Source organism: Haliotis rufescens, unplaced genomic scaffold, assembly GCF_023055435.1.
Source record: "Haliotis rufescens isolate VD_foot unplaced genomic scaffold, xgHalRufe1.0.p SCAF_12, whole genome shotgun sequence".
NCBI lineage: Eukaryota > Metazoa > Mollusca > Gastropoda > Lepetellida > Haliotidae > Haliotis > Haliotis rufescens.
In genome coordinates, this window is record NW_025963802.1 from 38,588,203 (window position 1) to 38,608,493 (window position 20,291).

Consider the following 20,291-nt stretch of genomic DNA (forward strand, 5'->3'; position numbering starts at 1 on the left):
TAGCTTTTACAGGTCAAAAGCAAAGTTAATCGCATTACTTTCGTAGCGCATTTTAGGCTGTCATACAGTTCCTTAACCAAATATATCCGATACAGCCGATGCAAGTCAATAATATTTGGCAAGACTAGATTACTGCAGTTATATATTTTATTAATATAATTAAACAATTGTTTTTTAATTTTTGTAAAATATGTTCATTTCAGAAACTAGATGTTAGTCTAGCCAGCGGTCTAAACTCGCATTAATTTGGTTACACGTTTCATGATTTACAGTATTCGTGAAGAATATTTAACAATTAGCCACAATTAGAGCCTTTGGTAGGAGTAGAGGGAATGATAAGCATAGACTTGCTAAGTATTTTCTGATATTCATGCTAGCTCAAAAGAAACTTTGATTTATGATTGTAGTACACCCCCCAAAACAGGGATTACACAAGTGATATATTAAGATGACATACAACTTATACATACTTACGTGTATAAACTACTATCAAACAGTGAGGATGACAGGTGTTTGCAAAAAGGTGAGCGTATCCTGCAAACACATGCAAAGGCAAGCAGAGAATTTCATCGGACATAACTCCATTTGCTACTTCTGTGGTAGTCACCAATCAACCCATTTATACTTCCAAAAATAGCTTTAAACAAAAAAAAGCTTTTGAGAAATTCAAAAGTATGGGTATGGTCTGACAAAGCAAGAAGCACACATGGGGCATGTTTCGGCCAATGATAAGGAGTTTTCTTGCAAGTCTAAGGGTCCAACTGGAGTTATTTCTGCGACATGCTATTTGAAAACCCAAAATTCAGAGTGCTATTTATGAAACGAAAAAATGAAATAATACAAGTATAAATTCCTTCCAGGTGAAGGCTATCGATTGAAATCAAAATAACAAAGCAGATTTTAGTCAAAGACACATCTCTTGTAATTGGGGTAGAAGTTCATCTCTGTCACCATTCTATGGTATTTCTGGAAAGGAAAGTTAACATACAAAGTTGTAATATACGTGAAAGGCTGAATGTTGCTGATTAAGCGCAAAGATATAAACTCTCACTGACTGCTCAGTAACATTCATGTAATATTAATAATATATCCCGGGCTGTTACGTTTGGGATATCTGTCCTTCAAACACAGGAGTCCATCAGTAGGTCCACAACACTTTATTTGTGATATAACAGTTACAGCATGAGCATAATCACGATTGTGGTAATGGGACAGACATGGCCAGGCAGCATATCAGAGGCGTCAGAGAGCCAACCTGCCTAGCCGCTGTCCGAGGGACAAGTCCCGACTCACAGAAAGCGTACTATCTTTAACCCTCACTGTCAGACTGTAATGTATCGTGTTACGTTACATACATGGTCAGCCTGCAGTATCCCGCACCTCATCCGCAAAGTTAAGCTTCAGTGGCCAACCGGCCATTCTCTGGCACTAATTAGGAGCCACTGACCTGCACATGACTCTGTTCTGTTGGCCATAGTAATAATAGCCCAGCTGGTGTTATAATTTGATTTGGGCATCGATGTGAATATTTATCTATATATATATTTAACTTATTTAACTCAGGGAATATATAAGACATATATATATTCGCTGATAAAACCTATACTCTGCCAAACTGCCTACGATAAATATTCAAATAATTGTACCTGCTCTTGGTGTGTGTGACGTGGATACATATATATGTAAGCAACCAATGTATTATGATCAGGGTCCATTGGTATCCCTTCAGCAAGTGCGAATCAGGTCCTGACATATCTGTTTTGTCATGTATCACGCGCTATACAGTCAAACCTCGCTTATCCGGACAATTGCTTTTTCTAAAATGATGTCCGGATAAACGAGTTTCTAGAGATCTGAATACCTTGTGAACTGACCAGAAGTCCTTCCCCTACCTCAATTCTACCGAGGCATATGTGAAATGAATGGCCAAAATATGATTTATGAAGGATCGACCAATAACTAATAAAATACATTTTTACTGTACAGACCTACGCAGCATGCTGTGACAGCGCACTGCATTATTGAAACAGCTGAAGAAATGCATATGTGACCTAGTTTAGACAATGCACTTGTTTGTACGGATGTGACGGCGAGGTTAGGGCAACCTGACACACATGAGTATTAATAGCCACGTTTACCTGTACGAGTGGACTGCCAAGGTTGTTTCGCAGGTAGGTTTTGTTAAGATTTGTTATCTTGTCCTCTCTCTACCCTCTACTTCCTTAATCCCAATTTAAATCCTAAATAGACTTTCGGGCTTAACACTGTCGCTATTTTAGACCCTCTGTTTCTGTTTTTACTCGAGCTCATTTCCCCTAATGTTTACATCATATCATAAGACTAAGTCGTCAATGATGTCAAAGCTGCCTGACATGTTTCTTATGAGCAGTTTATGAAGCTGAACAATGTCCAAGTGACTGAGGCAAAACAATACGCGCTATCTATTTGATCGACGTTTGTATGTGCTTATTGGGGAGAGGAGGTGCTGACTACTAGTTAAAAACAGAGATCATATTAGATTACTAATGAGATGGTGATAAGGCTCGGGTTTTGAAACAATCTGAACTCACAGTCTTGAATTACTACACAATACGCTGCCTGGGACCCCAGCTTCGATGGCTAAAGTGTGCAAAGATTGTTTGTGAATGAGATAAGCTATAAGCTATATTCTCCGGATAGTAGTCCTTGAAATGCATGACGTAGCAGTCCCCCCATGTACTCAATATATGCTATTTCAGTATCCAAGTATATTCAGGCGACATTTCCCAGACAGTGGAAAATATTCATCCTTATTCAAACACAATATTTACAAGCAAATGAGGAAAAGAGACAAACGATTTCTGTGATGAGTGAAGCACTGTATGTGTGTGTGTGTGTGTGTGTGTGTGTGTGTGTGTGTGTGTGTGCGTGCGTGCGTGCGTGCGTGCGTGTGTGTGGCTATGTTTGTGTATGTGTGTGTATATATATATATATATATAATTCTTGCAAAATACTACACCTCTATCACATCATTGCCGTAAATTCCTGTTTATGCTGAGAACCACACTATAAATTTTTATAAATTTTCAACAGACGTCCACTACACTGCCAACATATCCATAGTTGTGAGGAAAACCCTATCACTTGCCATGGACGCTACCGCGCATGCGCAAGGCGGGAATCTAATCACTTCTTTCCTGTGTGTCTTGATGACAACAAGGAAAAATATTTTGGTTGCACATCAGTACATGTGATTGAGTTCCACACTACTAAGCAAATTGATCTTCAAGAATCACAGTCTGCAAGCAGTGAACAGTTCTACTAGAAAGGGGGTATAAGAAGATCGGACGATCTCGTAAGTAATTAGTTTATGGGAAGTGTTGTGGGATGAAATCCTCATCTCAAAAACAGACACCCGTCTGTTCGGGCTGTGGCCAACACCAAGTCCCTGGTGACCCTCACCCCAGATGTCTTGCTTGCAAGAAAAGCAGTTGTACACAGAAGTCTAGATGCATCTACTGCGAACCTCTATCAAAAGAAAAATTTGATAAGCTCGCCTAGGCATGGGCCAATAATCCGGACTATAAAAAGTGTACTAGAGCGTCTACTTCTATTAAAAGGAAAGTGATTAAACCATCGGGGTTTTTGATCACGTGGGTGACAAGAAAGTGTCGCGAGAGGATGAGGTTAAAAGACCTCGTGCCTCATCCCACTCACCCACTCAAGTTAAGGAGCAGATGTATTTTACCGAGTTCGAAGATCTCCCTAACTTACATCCGGCGGCGTTAGGCATGGCTGATCGTCGTAAAAACGACGTTCCCCCGCTGCCGCATCACCCCTTTAACTTAAATGAGTTCACGGACAAGCTAACTAATTCAATGTCTGTTATGATTGACAATCGAATGCAATCTATGTCTCAAGAAATATCAGAGCTAAAAGATTCTTTGTCTCAAACCCGGCATGGCCAATCAAGGGTTGATAATGAATTTAGACAAAGATCTAAAGCTGTTTATGAGCACACCTTCATACAGCAGAAATACACAAGGCTACGTTAAATCAGATTATGAGGACAATAGGAGAGTCATTCATAGAGACAGAGAGTATCAGAGATTATCTCCCTACCATGAACATCATAGGGCGCACCGTGAATCACGGACTAGGCATAGAGATACCATCAATCTCCCTCTAGCTCCTATGACAAAAGATCTGACATAGACCGTGCATATCAGCATAGAAAACCTAGGCGTTCGCCTTCCCATACGGTATCTAAATCCAGATCTAGGGACAAAAAAGCGAGACAAGGATTACGTCACCTTCCTCCAGTTACAGAACACGTGACTCCCACTTAGCTTATAGTAGGTCCGACAGTCGGGATTACGCAACCCCCAGCCATTCGTCTCACCCCCAGCGCAATCAGAATAGGGGGTGCGGGTCTTTAGGTCTTACTGACTTTTCAAGCTATGGGGACACTACTATTGATGATGAATTCAGACCTAACAATTATTCTCTTATAGACATCGTTGCTGAACTTTATGAGCTAATTATAATGCCGTCATTAAAACCAGAAACGGATAAGACTACTAAACCCTTGTTAGAACGTGCAGGATATGAGGAGCCCGGCAGGGGGACTGTGACGACGTTATCAAGAAAACAGAACATTCTTTGAATTTTACTACGGGCACTAGCTCAAAATTGAGGTCTACGTACAACAAATATGCGTACAAAATTCATGATGATCCCTTTGCAGAACAGATTAGCATTGATGATGAATATCATGAGTTGGTTAAGAAACCTAACCCCATGATGCGCACTGAAATGTCCAAAATCAAGTACTTAGACAAAATCAACAAACAGATGATTAATGTCAGCTCTTACATTAACTGGTTAGCAGCGGGCAATCGCCACTCTTTACCCTCGTACAACCAGACCACTGATCTACCATTAGACGCTCCCTTGGAGATGTCACATCACGAGGCTCGTTTCATACACAGTTCATTGGACCACATACTGAGGATGCAGGAAGAACTACAAACTTCACAGGTATGGATGTCAGCAAAGTTTCTGACCAAGCAAAGAAAACACTTAATACATCAAATTAATCATGCTATACCAGAACCGTTAAAGAACTTATTGATGGCACAGTCTATTACTTCACCTAAGATGTTCAACGGTAGATTGGAATCAGTGAAGGAAGCCATTGCCTCTTCTACCAGTCAGAAATTTCAAGAATCCACCATATCGTTAGCCTCCAGTTTGCATAGACGTCCTACAGAGATTCGTCACCAACAGAATCCTAGACGTCGACGTGTCCAGTCTGACCGGGATTCTTTTCGTCCCTCTACGCAGAAGTACAGATCATATCAACCCAGGTACAGGAACTCCAAAGAGCATTATCCCACTTCACAGAGAGGTGTTAGCAAAGGAAGAAGCAGTCGCGGAAGGGGCCTCCTCCGGAGATGACTCAACCAAGATTCTACAGACACGCCCAGACCCTATCGACATCGCCTGCCCAATGGACAACGATTTAGATTTACGGAAGATCAAAGACATGACCACTTTAGATCCAGTCGAGCTAGCCGGTCTCACAGACATCGACCCAAGACTACCCAAGTTCAGCATTCATCCTTCTCCGGGTACAGTAGGAGGCAGTCTTATGAAGTACGCAGACGAAGCAAGTTGTAAGAAGAGGCTACAAACTTCACTTCTTAAAAAGGCCAAGGCTAGTCACCCATCCTACCGGACCTAGATATCACCTATCAGGACCGAAATTGATTGCAGCAGAAGTGGCCTTAGGAAAACTTCTTGCAAAAGGAGCTATCAGCATCCTAGAAGAATCAGACACCACTCTCGGATTCTACTCCCCAGTATTCCTGGTACCAAATAAAAATACAACAGAGATGCGACTTATCATAGACCTGAAAGTTCTGAACAAAGGATATCTGGAAAGACCACCCGAGTTTCAGATGGAGTGTATAAAGAAGTTGAAGAGCTCTTTAAGACAAGCAGATTGGATGACAAGTATAGATCTTCAAGACGCGTATCTTCACGTATCTATCCATCCAAGTCATCGGCGGTACCTACCGTTGCTGTCAACGGCCAGAGATACCAGTTCAGGGTACTTCCATTCGACATATCCATCGCCCCATGGCTATTCACCAGGATCACCAATCCCGTCATCGGTTTCGCACATCTAAAGCTCATAAGACATCACGGCTACATAGAAAATTTTCCTATCGGCCGATCAGGACAAATCGCAAATCAGCTTAAACACAATGTGTATCATCCAACTTCTCACTCATCTAGGATTCCTGGTTCATCCCCAAAAATCAGAGCTAGTACCTACTCAAGACATCACCTACATAGGCGCAAGATTTATACTCAACAAGGGCAGAGTAGCACCTCCAGAGGACAGATATGCAAGAGTAGAACACATGATAACAAACGCTCTCGATCAACCCATTAAGTCAAGACGCTGGTGGATGTCATGTCTAGGCACGCTCACATCTATCCAAGATCTAACCTACAGAGGCAGAATACAGTTACGACCTCTACAGATTTGGATGAACACCACCACACACCTAGAGCTGGAAGTATTAATCCATCCTCCACAAGATCGCATATCAGAACTCCATTGGTGGCTAAATCGTCAAAATGTCATGCCAGGCATTCCACTCTATTACCCCACCCCTCTACATCAACTCTACACAGATGCGTCAGGAGAAGGTTGGGGTGCCCATATGGACGATGTTACCATTCAGGGAAAATGGTCCTCCCAAGAGAAAGAATTACACATCAATTGTCTAGAAATGAGAGCGATTTATCTAGCATTAACAGCATGGCTAGATCGACTACACCATTCGTCTGTAAAAATCGCCACAGACAACTCAACCGTGGTCGCTTATATTCAGCACCTAGGAGGCACAAGATCCCTATCTTTACTGAAGGAGGTTACACGTTTATATGCCTTGGTAGACTCAGTAAATTGCAAGATCGAAGCAAGACACATACCCGGGCAAGCTAAATATCCTAGCAGATTATCTATCCCGACAGAACAAGATAGTACCCACGGAATGGTCACTACCTCCCGAGGTGTTCAAGTGGATAACCCATCTATGGGATACTCCGAACCTAGATCTTTTCGCCACAAGTCTCAACAACAAATTACCAGTCTACGTCAGCCCAGTACCAGATCCACTAGCACTCCAGGTTGATGCGCTCTTCATGGAATGGGAGGGGATGTTCGCGCACACATTTCCCCCTTGGGCTCTCCTAGACAAAGTAGTGAAGAAAATAGAGGAAACAGACTGCGTCATTATCCTCATAGCCCCGGCATGGCCGAACAGAACTTGGTTTGTGAGATTACTACAACTACTGATAGATTTACCTCTGAAACTCCCAGTACGTCACGACCTATTGAGACAACCAAAGACGGACATATTGGGGTGGTGGTGAAGATTTCAGAAGTACCTCATGAACTCAGGGTAAGTTGACCTTTCTTACTGTGCAAAGCTCAGGGCAGGCAACACTGAAATCATAGATCGTAGGATTAAGTGATATTCGGTAGCCACCGGAAGTGACGGAAGAGACAACCCACCGGTCTAACGTCAGGATACGTTAATATCACTATCCACAATGGAAATAACGGTAAATTACGTCATTGTGATATGGAAATGGAAGACACATACCACAAGAAACACCGGAAGTGACGTCATAGATAACGTCATCAACGGAAGTGACGTCACAGATGACGTCATCACAGGGAATGACGTCATTATATGTCTAAATATCACAAGGGAGTATATATTATATACCCTTCATATGACGAAATTTGAAAATGATATATGTCTAGTCTTGTAAGTGTCCATTAGACACAGCCGTTTACCCCTTTTTTGGGCATATAATCCTTAAGTTTTACCACTTCACTAGCCAAATATCTAAGGGATGCTAGATACCAGAACCCACCGGTCCCTCTGGTGTATACTGACAATGATGTGATGGAGGTGTAGTATTTTGCAAGAATTATCAAACAATAGTTATCATTGTGAAAAATTCTAGGAAATACCACCTCCATCACATCAGGAATAATCCCTCCCACCTCCCCAAATAAAATATCTGCATCTAGTTGATGAGAAAAATGGGTTGAAAAGAAGTGATTAGATTCCCGCCTTGCGCATGCGCGGTAGCGTCCATGGCAAGTGATGGGGTTTTCATCACAACTATGGATATGTTGGCAGTGTAGTGGACGTCTGTTGAAAATTTATAAACATTTAGTGTGGTTCTCAGCATAAACAGGAATTTATGGCAATGATGTGATAGAGGTGGTATTTCTTAGAATTATTCACAATGATAACTATTGTCTGATATATATATATATATATATATATATATATATATATATAGTGCACTATGTTTCCCAAATGACTTCAAGTGTAAAGTGTTCATTTCCGATGCGAGATATTATGTTTAATTGTAATTAGCGTGGAAGTGGCAATATGTATGGCGCTTGTGCCCCATCACTCTGTCTCCTTGGACAATAAAATATATTTGGAACAAATAAAAAAAACCCACATACATCATACCATATTACATGTCTCTTATTCCTGCGTGTAGTATATTAGACACACTGCAAAAAAAACAGAACAAGTAAGTGTGTAGACTTTATGGTCAAATGCACGGAGCGGATGAGCAGTCGGAGGTGATTGCATTGGCGGTGACTTCTTTATTATAATCACTTGAAAGTGTTGAAATCGATTTGTGCTGAGCTCAGATTGGTTTGTACGGGATGCCGCGAAGTGATTTGTAACATGCTCTCGTGCGCATAGCAGATTAGCCAACTGAGTGGATTGCACAGAGGATGAGAGCTATATCATTATTACTTAAAGGTGTTGAATTTGGTTTGTACGGTTTAATTGTACGGTAAATATTGTTATAATGTGAAATCTCCGCGGAAAATCGCGTTTTTTGAAACAGCAGTGCTCGGAAAAATCATCTTCCGCGTAAAAATATAATCAAAGATGTAAAAGAAAATACTCCGAAAAACCGTCGCGGATTGTCCTGTTTTTGATCAGAGCTTTCAGCACCAAACATGCCTTTATTATTATTCATAACACAATACTATTATTATCTGATCTTAAGTTTCCGGATATCATACGTTTTCTATCACGAATACTTGCACTATAACGAGGGGTGTAGCACACAGAAATTGTAAATACTCCGATCATGGCTTGTTTTTTTATGATAACGTTGTCTTTTATAAATGAATGAGATGTTTTACAGTTGATCATGTGAAAAAAAATATGAATGTTTATTCAGCGTCCGAAAACTCATAACACGGGGATATATGTTGTATTAATGTCTTATGTTTTACAAAAGGTCAGTAAGTACAAGGTAAGCTTTTCTCAATATGCTTTAACATGGGAAAGGGTCAGACATTGCACGTTTGCAGCAGTACTGCTCGCAGGCCTTGGCGGTGCGCTGAAGCTATTCCCAATTTTTTTAAAGTTCTGATTTAACTTGGAAATTTTACTGTATCCGCCATCTTTGTTTATTTGACTTTTGCAACTGACTTATCACATTTGTTGGTATGAATATTGTCCAAACGGCACGAAATTGCTAAAAATGCAATGTTTAAAAAATTTCTGGGGGCTCAGTCAACAAACTACGACCGTAAATGTATTGTACAACCGATGCAATAAAATAAAAATAAAATAAAATGTTACAAATCCAAACTATTAACAAGTGGAATATGAATACTAATACCTGTACTTTCTAGAACAAGAAATTTACAAATAGACGTATTCAGATTTAATTGATATTTTGCTTTACTTATATCAATGCGAATTGTATTTATTGTGTTTCTTCATCTACAATTCCACGAGGCACAAAATTGCTTAAATATAAAACAAATAATACTCTGGTTATTGCGCAAAGAAGAATCCAGTACCAATGAAAGTACCAAAGCAATCATATAACATATCGCAACTCATTGTTGTTAACAATCAGGCCGTCAACATAATGACGGTTGTTTAGGCACATCGTAGTATTTGAAGTTAAAAAAAGATAACTTCATATTTATACTCATACAAAATGAACTCTTATATTTGTACAGTAATTGAGTACATGCTTTCATTGGCAGCTTCAAGAGATATATTTTGTATGATTAAAATAGATGAGAGAACAACAGTATCGCTAAATGATTCCCCGTTCCGTACCATTTCCAGGAAACGGGTGAACAGTTTGGTATCAACTTTTTTGTTTCGCAAGGTTCATAAAACATGGTTTTACACATAGGCTCGTTTCGTATTTTATTAATCGCCTCTTTTATGCAAACCCAATTATCTAAAACGAACGGATGGACAATGAAAAACATTATTTATATTAAAGAATTATAAGTTATAGATTTGCAAAACCCGATAAAAATGAGTTACAGTTTTAAGTAAGGATATGTTGCCTACGTGCAAACATTTTTGAGATAAGTGCGGCAAGAGGTTTTATATATGTGTTACAGTTCATTAAGAACACTGTCTGGTCCACAGGAGAAAAAATAAATATAGGATCAGACTTTATAATTCTCGACCATAAATCATATCTTAAGGCAGAATAAAATGGAAAGTTAATGAGAAAATGTATCTTCTACAGCTTTATTATCACATAATTTACAAATTCTATCCTGTAAAGGCGTGATAGGTTTAGCAAATCTACCAATTTCAACTTGTAAGGGTAATGTGCCGCAGCGTAACTTGCTTAGGATACTACGATGAGACCTGTTCATAATACATGTAACATAGGGTTCAGCAGACAGCGAGGGTTTGAACAATCGATAAGTACAAAGCTTATTTCCATTTTGTAAACCTCTATCATTCCACAATTCTGAATACAAATTATGCTCATCTAACGCTAATAACTTATATTTTAGACGGGTAAATTCGAATTGGGTTTAATGCAGACCGTCAGAGACAGTAAGATCTAAACTATTAGGCAAATCCAAAATATTGTTTACCCAGGATTTACGGAATTTTGTAGACCATTTACTAATCGAACAAAGAAGTCTATTGGGATCGACCGCTTGAATTCGCCGCCAAAAACGAAATATTTCAATATGCTGTTTTGTAAGTGGGCTTGTTCATCATGATTTGCCACGGACTGATAGATTTGGAGTTTTGTAATTAACCGCAAAGTAGAAACGAGCAGCTCTGTTTTGAACAGAATTAATACAGCTGAATTGCCTGAAGCCCCTGATAGCCGAACCGTACGAAAGTATTGGCTGAACAAGATTATCATACAGTTTATTAAAAACTGAAAATGACAAACCACCCGCTAATTTAAATTTAAAGATAAAAACACCAAGAGCTCTATTTGCTGACATGTAAATATATTTCCGATTATAGTACTTGTTGTTCATGCATATGTTCTAGCAATAATCAATTTGATAAATATTCGGTTTGCTTAATTTCTACTTTGAAAAGCTTCGTTGGTCTGTATAATTTAGCACGCGCATGGTTGGGTGCAAACCAAATTATGTTTATTTCTCATAAATTAATCCACTAGCGGCGGTACTGGAGCATATATCTAATGTCATACAATACAGAGTAGTACATCAAGGATGCAGTTTCCATGTAAAGATTATATATTTTTCTGAAGCTATGTACAATATATCTTGATAACTGTGTTTAATCTTAAATCTTTTGTGACAATAATAGTGGAAATGGTTGAGTACATGAACTGGCTGAGTGACGTAATTTACGTGATTTACAAATGTACATCATTAAAATATAAAACAATCTACACAGTGATACAAGTATAAATGGCGAGTTGTGATTTATTTAAGAAGGAAGTCAGTAATTGGGGATTTAACCTGCGCTTTCCGACATTATGAGTTTTTCGCACACGGTTAAGAACGAATTGTAATTCATCTATTCATACCAAGTACGAATGCATCAATCCCCCCGTGTTGTATCAACTTACATGTTCATTAATGCCAAAGCTTAAGGGCACCAACATCACAGGACTAAGTAAATAGTTTGTTGAATGTTGTTTCGTGAATACACATATTGCGTAACACATTCCCAGAGCACAAGCACAAATGGGCCGTCCCTTTGTGACAGGTATTAATTGGGGAATGTATTGCCACCACATTATGTCCCGGCACTTTTATGACATGTAATGAACCTACTGAACAACTTTATAACATCAAAGTAACATGAATGTTACGTAATTCGTATTAAATAAAAAATCGACTTCAAAACGACACAGAGTATAGTCTTTTTCTTACTTTGTGGAGCCCCAATGGTTCCCGAACAAGAGGCAATGACTCTTCCAAATCAATGGTATTATTTGGCCTTGATCTTTTCTTTTGACCATGGCTGCGTCATCATGTTTTGGTGTGAAATGGTGTTGGTATGAGAAAATGAAACTTTTTGTGTTTCCTGAAATTTGGAGTATTGTGGGAAATTAACATAGTTAAAATCGATAACATAGTATCAGTTATCATGCATGTATGTGGAGCTGTTTCAGAGTCCTGCTCCTCTTAAGGATTGTAGTTGACTATTTTTTTCTGATCACAAGATATATGAATCGCAAATCATTCTTAAATCCTCGGGGCTCATCAACTAACTTCTTCTCCTCTTGTGAGCGGGAGTCTGAGAGGACGTTCATGAAGGTGCTGTTGCCTCAGTTCCTATGGGCCGATGTGTACATCCGAGCAAACTCCTCCCTGTTATCAATCCCTCCTACCTTGTCTTTCTTTTCCCTCCATGTTGTGTAAAATATGTTAGGATTGATAACGGTTTCAGTCATGGTTTTGAAACTGCTGACATTTTATCATCGAACGGTTTTCTCAACTGAGACATTATGTGAATTTGAAGGTACACATTGTTTGTAGAAGTTTGTCCCAGTAGCGAGAACATAGAACGTGTCCATTTCCAGAAGGTACGAAGACGGTTCAGGAATGATTCTTGACATACGTTTGAACAGGGAGTTGAAATCATTCACTTCCAAGTCTTCATAGATGACCTGGAATTGTGCCTCTGGACCGTGCTGATCTTTCAGAGTTGCCAACATCTGCCTAATGATGGCCATTGAAGCAGAGCCATCAGCTGCGACATAGTCGCCTATGTTGAACACTGAGTCTTTGGCAGTAAATGAAATAGATTTGACCAAGTTGAGCATCTTGAGCATCGTACTGGTTCATGTAGCCAACTGTCGGCTTTCCGATTGTTGATCCATACTTTCCGTCTCCTGTTTTTCCATATGACATGTATGCTTTTGGAGGACTTCCATATTATCTCACAGGTACAGCTGCATGTATTTTATGCAAATGCAAATGTGTTCGTATCGCTTAAGAGAATAAACGGATGGACATCCTTGAGTTGCATGTCTCATGCATGCCTTCTTTTAGTATATTTGTTAAATACAGAACGTATCAAATAATACCTCCTACTAAGTATATATTTACCAACATCTTCAAGTTCTACATACATAGTTAAATTGGAAGTTAGGATTTGCAAACAGCGTTGAAACTATAATGTATCCTTTTCATGTACAAATAAAATCAAAAGCACATCTTTTGTCACAAACACGGAAATCTACAGGAACATATACAGGTGTATATTGAATAATACGACACAATGCTCCCTGTCATTGAATGAGAGCTCACTTGGACACATTTCGCGCACATGTAGTGGTAGCCCACTGAGATATCATGCTGCAGTTTAATATGGATACCACACTCAGAAACAATATACTGACTCCAGTCCTTGTTTTAGCCCCTTAATGCCGAGCACCCTGAAAGGTAACAACAAGTACCGTCTTTTAACGTCTTTTGGTATGACGCGGCCGGGGATCGAGCCCCCGAGTTTCCGCTCTCCGGGCAGACGCTCTATCCACTGGCCCATGGAGGCAGTCTTCCTGTGGTGTATGTGAATGGTCGTCTCTAATATATACATCAGCATTGTTCAGGACGCTTGTAGATGTGTATTAATGTTTGAACAACAAAACACCTATAATTTGATAAGATATTGATTTGGGTGTTGCTAAATGTATTTTGATCTCTGTTCATTTTCATATATCTGGTGGTTCGACGTTGAGCTATGACTCTATACAGGTTTCCTGACGTATTGTTCATCAACGGTCAAATGGACCATGCCCTTCCACTGCTCTGATCTCCATGTATGTAGAAATAAAGGTGACCAATGAAACAGCGTCATCTGGTTCATATTTAGATCTATGCCGCAGGACTGACAAACATATTATCCACAAGACCGTATGACAAGAGGGATGATTTTTCTCACGTGTCGGTTCTTCTCATTTTGACAACCACCCTCTTGCTACTCGACCTCAGTAAATGGATGGCAATGCCATGCTTCATCGTTCGCATGCAGTCGTGGATTACATGAGGGCCAATGCAATAACGACTCTGCCCTGGCCAGCAATGAGCCAAGATTTGAACCACCTTGAACATGTTTGGGATATTCTGGGGCGTCGCATACAGGCACGAGATCCTTCTGTACAATATTTACGCCAATTGGAAGCAGCATTGCATCAGGGGTGGTTGTTGTTGACCCATCAACAGATCCAAAGTCTGACTGGAGGCATGAGACGTAGGTTGGAATGCGTCATCCGGGCACGGGGTACGTCTGATCTGTTTTACGTGTCATGTCAAGTCATGAAACATCAAACGTAAATCGTTTACTTAATCCTGCAGCTCCATACGTTTTTGAGGTGTAGTCTAAGGTCAAAAACAGTACCTGTGTTACCATCATGTTTTTTTCAGTAAATTTCAATCACAACTCACCATTATCGTCTTTATTTATTGTCAAATGTTTGTTCTATCCGATGACATTGGTATATATATGAACACACATTCTTATAAACTTACATTCAAAGGCGTTATTGCTATAATTGTGGCTCCTCCAAATGCGCACAGCCACACTAGGTCAGCACAAAGTACAAATATAACCTTTCAGACCTAGATAACATTCTGACCTTGACAATCTTCAAACGATCGTCACAACACTATCTAGAGGGGGCAAACGAATGTGGAACGGAAAGCAGGATGGAACCTGCATACTACTCATAATAATGTAACCCTACACAAATAGGTTTGTCATATAACGAGGTCTCCATTCAACCAACTTTATGCTTGAAATAAATACATGGCTGTTTACACGTTTAGCAGTCATGCCCATGTGCTTGACTCTCCCAACCCATACCAGTCGGCAGGCGGTATAAATCGGAATGGAGAAGCGCTCAATAATTTTGCCAGTACATGACATATCCCCCTTTTATAGAGATTGTTAAATCTTACACCATGTTCACATGATCATCAGGTCATTCCAAATAATCCCTAAAACTTATGAAAATTGTGAATTAAATCTTTAAGGGTGTCGTTGAAATTTTCATATCACTGCCTGTAAAAGAGTAAAGAACTTTCCCAACAACACATCTCTATTCTAACTTCAACACAGTTAAATGTTGATTAGAACTCCACGTAACAACTGAAAGGTATTTCCTCATAATGTCCCTGTCCATCAGTAATATTACACTCATTAAGAAAAATGCTTTGATGCATTGATGAATCAACCTGATCTGGTTGTTAGTGTCTCAGTAATCTGGTATCAGTGGGGTTAAGTCCTGAAGTAACCACTGAACTTGGAGTGTTGGGCTTGGCTGGCTTGGTAGGGGTTGCTGGGACAGGCAACTTGTTTTCGCCTGTTGTGCTGTTGAGTGACCTATCTGGAAGAATATGACAACGATATCTCCTGTAGGCTCCCCGGGGAGTAGCAACAACATATTTTCTCTTCAGCGGGTCACCGGACAGCACAACACCCTGAGCTGACCACTATTTCTCATCGTCCAACCGAAGACGTACTGGCATTCCTTGTTCTGATACTGGTAAGGTCTGTGTAGAATGTCTCAGGTTATAATATTTCTCATACGACTGCTTCATCGCATCTTCCCGAGGCAAGGGAATTTACACAACTATAAAAGTCCAGTTTCCACCCTTTCGAACTAGGCTGGAATTATGGAATTTTGGCTGGACTAACGTTATATAAAAGTAGAAAACAAACTTACTTTTAAAATGTTTTCACAACAATGACTTCCTGAAACGTTTGTTATTGTTTTTAAGGAACATGGGGAATTAAGTTGACACAATCATAGTGGTATACATGATACTGTTGACATTGATACATCTACAGTGGTAAAGTTCTTAATAGTTTTTCATAATAAATCTTTTCAAAGTAACAATGTTGTAATATTGTTTTATAATAAAGAAGCTCTGCACATGGAGCCATGCGGATATTGTTAAAATTGAAACCAACAACGTTGTGAGTGCGTTTGTTATTTATAACCATAGACAATACTTGTCTATGAGAGTGACCTCCCTGATGGTAATATGTGTACTCCTGTAGCCTGACTCGCCAATTATTCACACTGTCCAAAAGTGCTAATATCTCGCTACACGGAAACTGGGTCAACGTTATCCGCATAGCGATTGGACTGTTCCCGACCCTCTCATATGTTTCCCGCATATCGATATGCTGTTGGCCTGTCCCCGTTCCGCTTGACAGTCAGACCCGATTCACAGAAATGGGTCAACGTTAAATCCGTAACATAATGTTGTATGGGGAAAAAGGTCGGATGCGCCGGACTGGTAGCCTGCATATGGCCTTCTAGCGGCTGCAGGCGAGGATCGCAAGCGCTCTAGTGCAGGTAAACCAGTCTAGGACAGGACGTGACTCCCTGTTATGAATGTTGCCGAATAACCTAAACATGTTTAGTGTAATAATTTACAGTTAGGAATGTTTTAGAAAATATTTTCAGAATTATTTACTTTTGTATTTCGTATGTACGCATATCTTTTTACACATGTGAGACAAATATATAGCTTCTTTTAAAAGTTTGGTTACATCTTTCCAAAGATTACTCATCCCCATTGCCCCCATGTACTTTTCTCAAACCCATAACAAACAAGAAAACTTTGATGCATCTGAGTTGACAGTCCATTACATGATATGTCCAGGTATTTGAGTATCTCCATTCGCACTTGGAGTGGATCATATATAATAATGGTAGAATCGATCTATCACAATCTATTAACGCCAATACCAAAAGAGACATAAAAATGCGCATTACTACCATAGCTTTAGTTAATCCACAAACCATTGAACAACACTCACTGCGCACATATGTGTCTCTGACTTGCGATACTATTTGTCCAGTTTGTCAGTGTCACGTGGAATGAGATATCACTTGCTTGCCAGTTGTAACACATATGGTTTGTTTATGGGTAAACAAAAATCACCCTTTCCCTTTAAATATGTACGAAAGCACATATTTTTCCACTTTCCATACACCGTACTTGTTTCGGAAACATAATTGAATTTGCATAACTATTCTCATTATTTTGAACAAATAAAATGCAGGCTGTAAATGTGTATATCCTAAGTGTTTTTGGCTGACAGTTATGATCACATAAGTTAAATCTATAACAATGTAAAAATATTACACATTTGGTGAGTCATCTGTAGGACATGAAGTTAAACGTATACATAACAAGGAAATATCTGGACTTTATGTATAAAGACATAAATTAAGAAGTCTAGAAATATACTAACGGAAAAAGTAACTGTGCTTCATATAAAGATACAAATACATAGAGGTTATCACGCAATGTATTTAGCGAGCCTTGGCGAGCTAAATACATAGTGTTTATTCCTAATGCAGGATATTTACCATCCCCAAACACACGAGCGTGATAACCTCTTTATCATATAATGTCATTCTTAACTTTTACCGTTGAAAAAAGTATTCTCATCTCCCACAAACATTGCAAGTTTTCCTGAAATGTGCGCATTAATATATTACGTCACACAGTAAGTGATAAGTCACTTAGACTGGTTCCCGTTCGTTCAACCGGACATAGACAACAGACAATATAGTTCCAACAGAAACTTGTATTTTTAGACACTGATTATTGGCATCTGAGACTAATTATTTGATAATGAAAACAAAAACGCGTTATGAAGGGAGAATGTGCTTCAATGAACGTTTGAAAATAACAACAAAGGTTTGTTTTGGTTCAAATTTCTGCACGTGGGCAGTGTAACGGGTCATCAAGTTAGGAGGCGAAACAACGACATCAGTCAAGAGTTTCCTGGCTACTGTCTGAGTCAATTATTGCCAGACGCCGGTATTTTCGCGGTGGTGAGGGTTTCTGCTCAGGAACAACATTCACAGTGATTTTTCCCCCCATGACAGGACCTGCGAACAAAGTGTTGACACCGCCTGACACATTCACAGTCATTTCGTTTTGTGACCTAGTTGTGGAAGTCGCACATGGCGCGGCCAAGCTAAAGGTGCCGATCGGTGGGACAGGATAGCACAAGACAGGATTGAATGAACTGAAACTGGGTCTAGTTGTATCTGACAGAACTCGGGAGATGTCACGATGTTGCTGTTCATTTAGTTTACTGTAATTGTTTATTGATTGCATGTTTTTGTGCCCCGAAAGCTGCATTATTTGATTGGGAGGGACGTTGCAGTCTGACAGTTTTTGAATCAGATATTTCCTTGCGCTGTGGTTTGTAAGGCGTTTGGATGTTTCGAGTGCTGCCGACTCATTCATGGATTTCATAAGTGAACACAGTTTTCTATCTCCAATTGGTTGGCGACGAAACCATGTGTTGGAATCACCATATTGTGCGTTTGGACCAAGAGTGTTTGTCGAAATGTAAAAAGGATCATTTGGTTCATTATAATCAAGCGGACGTTTTGCTGCATACACCTTGTAGATTTTAACAACACACCTATCAGGATCCTCAAGATTTTCCCACATTTTGGGAGTAACATCCCGGATATCCTTTGGATTTGTACCTGGACGTGTCTTGGTTTGTTTTTCATTGAAAGTGAGAAACTCCAACCCGTTTGAATCACGTTTCAACAACACATCTCCCCAACACATGGATCGATGCTCGTCCCCACCCCTGAGGCCAAAGTGGACTGTGTTGTGAAACCACAATGTGTTTATGATTGCATGGGGAGAGTGTGCGCCAAACTGACCCGTTTCCCAAAGTTTATTCACTTCTTCGTCGGATAACGGATCTGATCTGTTGGGTAAGTTGCCTTTCCCTTTCTTTTTGAGAGCTATTTGTCGACATTTCAGAACTTCCCGTACTTTGCCAAACTCTGGGGAGTGGGAAAGTGTACTTCCATATTCTTTTCGCTTCAAATATCTGTCAATGCTTGAAATGTATGTCCGAAGGGTTAAAGGTTCGGGGTCAGAGCCGTCTTTCTTCGTTATGCCAACGAGAAATTTGCATATGTAAGGTGAAAGTTCACATGGGGGGATGGTGTCAATAGGCCTATGTTCATTTTGAGAGGAAAGAAATTCGCCCACAAGGTTCATTGTGTACAAAGTCTTTTTTGCGGTGTTTTTGTTTTCGTTTGTCTCAATGATTTCATCGATATCCTCATCTACAACTAAACGAAACCTTGTATTCGTCTGCTCGGATACCGGCATTATCGGAGGTGTGACTGGACATGGAATCTTACTTAAACGATGTCGATCAAGTCGTCCTTCGTAATCAGTCCCATCGATCAAAACAAAGAAGGACTTCTCAATTGAACTTCGATCTATAATTCCAGTAACGACTCCACATCCGCGATTATCAATTCTGACTCGATCGCCGATTGCCAAGAGCGACGCCATGTTTGTTTGTAAACCGTGAAAGTAGTCCCTACTTAACCTTTGATATTTGCATCTTTATCCGCATATGACCCCAACGGATATCGTTTTTATCCGCTAGATTTATCCTGCCGAGAAACCTACCCATTATATGATAAATATAGTTATTCTGAAATTAAATAATTCATCTTTTAATACATATTCATGAAGACATCTCCACGACATGAATGCCATATTCGGTTGGTGCATCTACGGAATCGATACCAAACTGGAACGTTAACTAACATCTCGGGCAAGTCCTGGGTTAAGACCAATTTGTGTCAGAGCCGTACGCAACTTCCGACCACGACGTCCAGTAATGCGCCTAATTTTGAGTCCAGGAGAAGGGTTTGCTCTCGTCCAGGAGAACTTTTCGAGAAGCTTGACTTACTCATCTTCGTCAGTTTTGTGGTGGAAGTGTAACAGTATGGGATGGGATCACAACTCAACGCAAGATCATGTTCTGCCCTTTGTTCTAATGCAGGGACGTAACGTCACATTGCCAAATATGACACGCCAAATATTGTGTTGCTACTTCCAGAACATAACATCTACACTAACTTATATAAAGCACAGTTACTTTTTTCCA

The 20,291-nt window shown here is 39.8% G+C and overlaps 2 protein-coding genes across 3 annotated transcripts in view; both read left to right on the top strand.

Moving 5' to 3' along the window:
* Window positions 1–2,095: 2,095 nt before the first annotated feature.
* The window catches only part of LOC124136505, a 64,271-nt gene continuing 46,075 nt past the window's right edge, over window positions 2,096–20,291 (top strand). For both annotated transcript variants that reach the window (XR_007220160.1, XM_046502424.2), the window contains exon 1: window positions 2,096–2,171. Coding sequence is in view for 1 of the 2 variants with exons in the window: in XM_046502424.2 (XP_046358380.2) it covers window positions 2,115–2,171 (57 nt within the window). In the remaining variant the exon portion in view is untranslated. The remainder of the gene's footprint in view (window positions 2,172–20,291) is intronic.
* The window catches only part of LOC124136504 (benzoate carboxyl methyltransferase-like), a 59,664-nt gene continuing 57,100 nt past the window's right edge, over window positions 17,728–20,291 (top strand). Inside the window, exon 1 of the mRNA XM_048393617.1 lies at window positions 17,728–19,092. The gene's annotated coding sequence lies outside the window, so the exon portion shown is untranslated. The remainder of the gene's footprint in view (window positions 19,093–20,291) is intronic.